Here is an 8377-nt window from a genome sequence, read left to right as displayed (position 1 = left end):
AGGTCAGAACTATTTATAATCATCAGCTCTCTAAATTTGTTGAAGCGAGTTTTTATAATCGCCAGTCAGCGGCAAACAGAATGTTCATATTGTACTTAGAGATTAATTTGACATGTATTCAAGAGAGAAGTCTTTATTGAGGAGTCTACAGTCTGAGTATAACACGGAGGTGAACTGACAGGAGGAACTGCCACCAGGTAGAAAATTCCATACAAATAATTTCGAGGCCGTTGCATCCCAAGTTCAGCACCCTTTGTTTTAGTGCATTTTCTAAACTTCAGTGCTGGGGACCCAGTGGGTAACTCATTTTGGCTCTAGTCAATAACTAACATACATAACTCAACAAGTCAGAGCTTTGGAGACTGGTTGACAAGTTTAGTCAGGTATGGTTATTGCAGGTCTAGTACAAAAACACGCTGCCCACTGGGGACCCAATAACGGAGTTAAGAATCATTATTCTTGTGCATTCGCACAGGCTTTAAGGAGTAGAGGACATGCTCTGCATAGCTCTGTCTGTTTCTAAACCCAAGAGACCTGCCTGTGCATTTGCACACACAGAGCTAAAGGTCCATGACTTCCTCTTCAACAGTCTTCTGATTTGGTTTTAAGTAACGTTCCTGCACTCCAAGAGTTCTGTGATGAACAGTTAAAGAAAAAACTGAAGCATAAATACTAAACATGCTTTACGCTGATTCATGGTACTCATGTAAGGCCCTAAATACTAAACAAGACTCAGGTTAACCCGCAACACAGAAAATGTTTTCTTACGTAAACATACAAAGGGATACACTGCAAAATCATTGTAGTGAATTACACGCACGCACACACACACACACACACACACACACACACACACACACATATATATATATATATATATATATGAAATGCCAGGGAGTAAATAATATACAATTTTCCCTGTAGTTTACAAGATCATAAAGTGTATTAAAATGATCTTTTTAAATATTTTATTATTGTTTAATATTTTAAGTATGTAATTTTATTACTTTCGGAGCTTCAAAAACTGTTGCATTTAAGTGAATAATAAAAACATGAAACAAACATGATATTGTGCAAAAATAATAATATATGAATTGGAAAACTGGGGAGACTTTAACCTTAAAAAAAAAAAAAGAAAAAAAAAAAGGTGTATAGTCTTGTAAGGATACGCGCTGAACTGGAAGTCAGCTCCTACTGCAGCAGACAGCATGGCCTGCAGGTTCCTCTCCTCCAGGTCACCAAAGCAGTAGCCATTTGCTTTGTCCACAGCACGAAGTACTTGTGTCATACTCTCTCTGTCCTAGATTAGTACAGAAAAGGTTAGGAGGCTAGTGTGCACATAAATTGTGTCCACATATTAATTGCTCACGTAAGAGAAAGACAGAGCTATGAGAATGAGAAAGAAGTGAACTCACCTGTACGTTAAGAGGCACAAAGGAAACCAGGCTGTAGTCTTGGATCACTTCTGCAAGCTTCTCATTCAGATGATGGAACTTCTTGAAGAATGGATCAGATGCTAAGTGCTCCACCAGGTAGGACAGGTCCAAAACCTCAGTATAAAAGTCTAGATTGAAGGCTTTACACGAGAGTAGAGAAAACATCAACTAATTTATCAGTACGTGACCGTACCACTTCAAATGCTGACCAAGTTAGTGAAACATTATATCATATCTGACTAAATACCCTATGAGAGTACACTTGGCTTAAGAAAGTAATTTGTACAGCCTGTAAAGAAACTGAATATTAATGATTATGCTATGTTACATCATGTAATGTTAAAAAGTAGTGCAATAAGCAACTTTGTAACATTTACTGAAACAGCAACAGGGAAAAAGTGAGAGGAAATTCAGTCATTTCAGTTGAATGGACCATTAAGAGGGGTTATTCATAACCTTGAAGCATACACATACAAACATGGCTGATTAATAACTATTAATACATTTATTTCTACCACCCATAAAACAAAATATAATATTGAACATTAAAGTATAACATAGACCAATGATTCCAATACCATCCACTCACCTAGCTTGCCATACTGCTCAATAAGGTCCATTTTGGACAGTACATTGACGTGAGGCAGCTCCACGTGTAACATAGTGGACAGAGAGGTGCACAGGACCGAGATGAACTTGGCTGGATCTGCACAATAGTGAGAGTCCACCAAATGAACTGCAGTCAGCTGTCAGAACAAATGGATGTGAGAGAGATGGATTTTAGAGAATAACAGCTGCTGCTTAGACGAATATACTTTATAGGTCACGATCAGATGCTTGGTAGTGATACAAGCAAACATACACCTATACCTGAAAGACAGTACACACACTGAATAAGGACTCCTACAGTTATTCTAAAGATTTTACGCTTTGTTCTCTTTTTTGACATACCACCTGGACATGAGTATGCGTTTAAATGAACATATACTGTCCATTTCAAAGTTTCTTACCCTGAAGTTCCACATTGACAAATGAGCAAATATTTTCTTGACTGAGCTTTGATGAGTGTACAGTTCCACTTGTCCAGGGCAGTCAAAAAGAAAGTAGGCGTCACGGTGCTCCTTTAGCTTTCCTTCTAGCCAGTCCAAGTTAGTCTCTAAATATTCCATGCAGTAAATGAGCCCACCATTGGGACCCAACTTCAGTCCCTCCATCACATCATCAAGGGTTACGAGCTCTGAAATATCCACAGCACATGGGTACGGAAGTCCTTCGTTAGCGGGGTCCAGATTTATCACCACCACTTTTCGTCCCAAGTGACTGAGGAATTCTTGCATTCCCCGACAGTAAGTCGTTTTTCCCGAACCAGGTGGACCAATGACGACCTGGCCGAAATGTAGGGATGGTTGCGAAGGCTGACTGGACATGATGCGGGAAATCAACTCTACAGCACCGGAACTACATCTGAGAATAAAATAAGAAGGTGAAACCAGTGCCGTTTTATTCAAAACAGTGCCATTGTATACTATATCACCTACCTTCGCCTTCAACGACAAGCGTGCGTTTTCATCACTGCTACTGGTACGCGCCGTTTTGCTTAGATATTCTGGATTCGTGTGTGTTTACTTTCATTTTGGTGTTTGGTTTCGAACATGATATGTAAAAGTTTGAATTGTCGTAAGCTATTTTAAATTATATGTAGCAAGACACATATGAAAATCTTACCTCTTGCAAACTACCGCTGAAATTCGGTTGCAGTTTACAACAACATGAGGAACTACTTCCGGATCATCAACATGTTCAAAATAAAAGTTCTAACAAATGATCGTCAATTGATTCGCTTAACTTGTAAGACCATCCACCAATAATTATTTCTTTTCCGATTAATAAATTAGTTGACTCTGTCTCATTTTAAATGTAAAAATGCTTTCATGATTTAGTTCGTATGTGTGTTTGTGTGTGTGTGTGTGTACTGGACTGGAGTTGGAAGTGGTTTGATACTGGGAAGACTTCAAATGAATTGAATTTACAGACAACATATTAAAAATCTATGTTATGTAGTAGAGACACGTACACTGGAAAGCAAATTCACTTCGATGTAGTCAGTGGCTTAAGTCAACAAGCACCATATACAACATATGTAGTGATTCTTTTCTCCCAAGTTACTGCATAAAAACAAAGAATAAATTACAGTTGACTCATTGCTGGTGTCATTATCCAGCAATAGAAGGACACCCAGAAGAAGGAATCTAAACAACTAAAGTTAAAATGTAAGTGAATTTGCCGTTTGCCCTGTGACACTATGTTCATGTGGAAATACTGCAATTTTTTCTTGAGATGTTTTCACCTGTTGTTGAAGTCAATTAATAACATTCACAAACAGAATGTATTTTAGAATCATTTAATACAAAAACAGTGTTAGTGTCCTGCACCTTTCAAAGTTCAAACATAACAAATTTTCAAATGACTTTTCAAGAAAAGTATTTTTAAAATACATATAAAATATTGTCTTGCACACTGTAAAAACAATGCTATAAAATTTGCACTTTCAGACACATGTCCGTACTGTAAATTACTGAAGTAAGTGTCCATAAAGAGGGGTCAACTACTTGGTCCAACGCTGCCCCCTGGTCGCCAGTCTCTGAATTTCATGCTGGTACTTGGTTGACGCCGTAACAGACTGTCCCCCTTGTCAATGTCTTTAGGCTTATCATAAATAGTGGATATGTGGAAGTCTGGTCGCGACTTTTTCAGTGGCATAAAAGAGCTGAGTTTCTCTCCATGGTACCTGTAAATGAAATTCAATTTTTTTTTTTCAAAACTTCATGTATCTGCATTTTTTTAAGAATGACTCAAACCTTAATCTTTCATGAATCCTATAATAAATTCAGTCGTGTACAATAAATAAAAATTGGATTTTGATTGAAAGGGACCAATGGCGAGACTCCTTAAAAAGCTGCCATTAAAATGACATAGATCATTATGTTTCTACAGTCTACAGTGATGTATGTAAGAAATGATTATCATACTATACTCACCCAAACCCCCGTTTGCATCTGGGGTGCTGGCCTTCATTCTCCAGGGCTTCAGGCATCCCTGCCTGGCTGTAACCGAGTCCCTCTCCCTCCTTCCATCCCTGCTTCTCCATTACCCGCCTGCCTACTCCCTACAACACAAATACAAAACAGTCACATCAGAAACATATTAAAACGACAGGGACACAAACAGAGACGCGAAAACAAGGCATTTCACAAATCATTATGATTGACTGTCCATGTCTCTCAATACACAAAATTAAAGAATCACTGCCCATGTGTTTCAAATGTACAAATCATGATTTCAAAAGCATATGACATTAACAACAGCTAGGGACTCTTAGCAGAGAAGAGGGTATGACGTACATAGAGAACTGAAATTTAAAGGTTTTTTTGAACTCAGCATTAAAATTGTACCACAGTGATTTACAATTATTGATGTGCCACTCAGTGCTGTGAAGCAGTGTTGTGCTCAGTTTGGAATTCTGGACTTGACTACCATTAAACTCATTTCAGCTAAGTTTGAATTTTAAATGAACTGATGTCACACTACAGGCTCTTGAATTTAAGAAGAAGTACTTTCATTGATCCCTGTGGAGAAATCCATCCTCTGCATTTAACCCATCCTATTCACACACTCTGGGAGGAATGAGCAGTGAGCACACACACACACACACACACACACACACACACTGGGAGCAGTGAGCACACACACACACTGGGAGCAGTGAGCACACACACACACTGGGAGCAGTGAGCACACACACACACTGGGAGCAGTGAGCACACACACTAGTGGGCAGCCGCAGTGCAGCACCCAGGGACCAGCTCCAGCTCTTTTGCCAGTGCCTTGGTCATACACGTCTTTGAATTTGAATGACAGCATAAGTGTAAATGAAACAAAGTCCCCAGATCAGTTTGATAGATCACCCACTGCTATAAGACCGGGCCCAAGATGGGACTCTGAACCGAGCAAAACTCTGACATAACCATTTCAACTGAAAACCTTCACTGGTCACTGGCATGATTCAAAAGACATGACTGTTTAAGAAAATAAGAACACAAGGCACATTGTCTTTCACGTCCCCAACAAGGTCAATGGAAATCAGGGCTTCCCTACCTTTGTGAACTTCTCAAAACTGCCGATTTGCTGCTGCTGACCAGATGCAGCCTCCAGGCCCTCCCGTAGTCTCTTCTCATAGCGCATACGAACATAATCCCGGGCATCCTTGTCCCCGCCATCTGACAAGAGACATTATGACCATGAAGACAAACCGAGTAAAAACGTGAAGTAGTGATTATTTGCTTTTCAAATAGAGAAAGAATAAGACTACTCTATTACTGCAGAATTGAGCAGTAGTGGCTTTTAGAGAAACCAAAGAGAGAAACATTCAAAACAAATGCATAGAATACAATCATTTGTTATCATTTATTTTATACAGTTCAGCTTTGTTAAAGACAACATATCCTTTATTCAGATAAAAATGCTGGTTACCTTTGTCATAATAGACACTCATGTCCACATCCCAATCATCTGCCGTCTGCTCATCAAAATCTATCCAAGAAAAAAAAAAAACACAACAGGAAAGTACATAAGAGGAGCTTTTAGTAAACCATCAAATTCTGCATGCATGAGCCACTCAAAGACACAGATTGTTTAATTAAATGTTCTAGCTTAGCAAAGGTATTGAAACCTCTGCATTAAGAGTCCTTAGTGACAGCCCAGATTTCTTTACCTTCTTAATTACTGCTACACACACTGGCAGTGGGCCACCAGAGGCACACGCTTATAATAGTTAAAAAGGAGAAGGTTCTGACCCAAAAAACAACTCAAAAGGAAAGGAAAGGAAAGGCCTGACCTGAAGCAATATTTCTCTCACAGTCACTGTGATAGTTCATTGTTCATTCAGCATACAAAACCATATTATAGTTATTAAGCCAATGATCTATCCTCACATAAGTCAAAGGGCAAGGGTTAAAAAAAAAGACCAGCTCAGCTTACCACCCTCTTCTTCCTGCCAATATTGTGCATCTGTGTAGAAAACCAGACCAGAGCCTCCTTTCTCCCATTTGAGCTCAATCTCCTCCTCAAACAGTCTCTCCTTGGTGCGCTCCTGACTGGTGACATCTTCATGGAGGGCCTCATGTCGCTCCCATTCCTCACAGCGATCGTCATCCTGCACAACAAGCCATCAGAGAAAAAAAAAAACATTACAATGAAAAGAAGAGTTACCGCAATAACAGTCCCAAACTAACAACTCTAAAACCACGAACTTTAGAACTTTGAGTACTTAATATCAAGCATTAGAAAATATCACTCACATCATCGGCATCTGACTGGGCTTCCTCACTCTCAGCATCTGGAGTGTCTTGTTCATGTGTTGAATCAACAGGCTGTTTTGGTCCCTCTTTAGGCGGGACCACACTACCAGGTCCTGAGATCTCGTGTCCTCCCGCAGTGAACACACTTTCTTCAGCTGAGGCTACTACAGTACTGTTCTTATATTGGTAAGGCACATTGCCATAGCGCCGATTAGAGCCTGTTTTGGGGAAGGTGAGGCCAAGTTTGCGGATGAGCCGTGGGGGTAGCCGACATGACTGGATGAGCTGTAAAAAGACGCTGACAGGTGTACCGACGTTGCCGGATGGCATGAGGGCTGGAGGGTTTAACTCTGGTAGGGCTTTCAGATGTGCTTCAGTAAAGCGCTCCGACATCGCTATGTGACGCCTCAGCTCTGCTTTCGTCTTATAAGGAAATTCATTGTCTTCTAAAAGAGAAAAAATGAGATGATTAACGGCACATGAACAAAAGAATATCCCATATATCGCACGGACAATACACAGAGGTATTCATCAGTTAGAGGCTGTGATTCTTATACAAAGGCTTAAAGCTATTTATAACGGAAGAAATTTGTACTGCCACTTACCTCTGTGATCAGATACTTTTATTCTCCGGATCACACAACGTTTTGCAAGCCAGTCTCCCTTGGAATCAATCCACTGGTTGCCTGCATACATCTTCACAAAGCGCGTTGCATCTTTTGATCGCACAGAAACAATGCAACAACATGTCTTTTCTGATGTACGCGACGCTTGGACTACATTGACCTCTCCAGTTTTCGGGTCTCCTTCCTTCGTATTCGTACACTGAGAATGTCCTGGCTTGTCATGGGCCTCGTTTGACTCCTCAGTCTCTCTTGACTCTGTTGTTTCCCCGCGGACCTCCGGTCGATGTCGATAGTGGAAACATATGAAACCTCCACTCTCGATAAACTGGCTAAAATAGTTTCGAAGATCAGCGGACCGGTATCTGGCAGGAATGTTACTTATCGCAAAGTACACGGCTTCATCAGAATTCGCCATACTTGTTTTGGTAACGCCGAAATAGCGTAATTACGTTTTCCAAAATGGCTGACAGTTTTTCAAAATAATAGTTTCAATTGAGACCGGAATCTTAGCACTGAGTAGCATAGGAAAAGTATGCGCTAAGGGAAATACGCGTAAAAGACACGCGTGTTTGCTTTACATGAAAAGCCTAATCTTCAAACCAACAAAATACTCAGCGACTTTTCTATACATGACTTAAGGCTGCCCTTTACTTCAAATATATACGATTAGGACTGTAAAGGCAAAGACTTCACAATCTAAAGTGACCAGAAAAGCTCTTGCTGTGCTGGTAGAAAAGATAATCAAACAAAATCTTCTCATCTATGAAAATATACCATATATATGGTGTGCATTATAAAGACAACAATGTGTGCGTTAAATTATTCCATCAGAAATTCAGGTGTTAAAAAGACTGTCTTTTATTTAAAAATTCACAAACATGTTGTCATGAAAATAGTTTTGCTTTTAGAAACCCCCAAGCACTAAACCCCAACATTAATTAAAATATGAAATAAAATT

General features: G+C 39.8%; 2 protein-coding genes across 2 annotated transcripts; both read right to left on the bottom strand.

Moving 5' to 3' along the window:
- Positions 1-243: 243 nt before the first annotated feature.
- On the bottom strand, positions 244-2863 carry gpn2 (GPN-loop GTPase 2). The gene is made up of 5 exons (XM_030782534.1): positions 2447-2863; positions 2026-2182; positions 1416-1576; positions 1170-1300; positions 244-633 (listed from the first exon to the last, which is right to left on the bottom strand). The coding sequence occupies exons 1-5, from the start codon at positions 2861-2863 to the stop codon at positions 561-563; spliced, it is 939 nt and encodes a 312-aa protein (XP_030638394.1). The 3' UTR covers positions 244-560.
- A 1174-nt stretch (positions 2864-4037) lies between these two features.
- On the bottom strand, positions 4038-7834 carry gpatch3 (G patch domain containing 3). The gene is made up of 7 exons (XM_030782597.1): positions 7399-7834; positions 6794-7239; positions 6474-6648; positions 5967-6026; positions 5592-5713; positions 4475-4602; positions 4038-4224 (listed from the first exon to the last, which is right to left on the bottom strand). Exons 1-7 carry the CDS (start codon positions 7832-7834, stop codon positions 4038-4040), a joined length of 1554 nt encoding a protein of 517 aa, XP_030638457.1.
- Positions 7835-8377: the final 543 nt, after the last annotated feature.

This window comes from Chanos chanos, chromosome 8, assembly GCF_902362185.1.
Source record: "Chanos chanos chromosome 8, fChaCha1.1, whole genome shotgun sequence".
NCBI classification, from domain to species: domain Eukaryota; kingdom Metazoa; phylum Chordata; class Actinopteri; order Gonorynchiformes; family Chanidae; genus Chanos; species Chanos chanos.
Note: the sequence above shows the minus strand (reverse complement) of the source record. Positions and strands in the feature narration are given on the sequence as shown.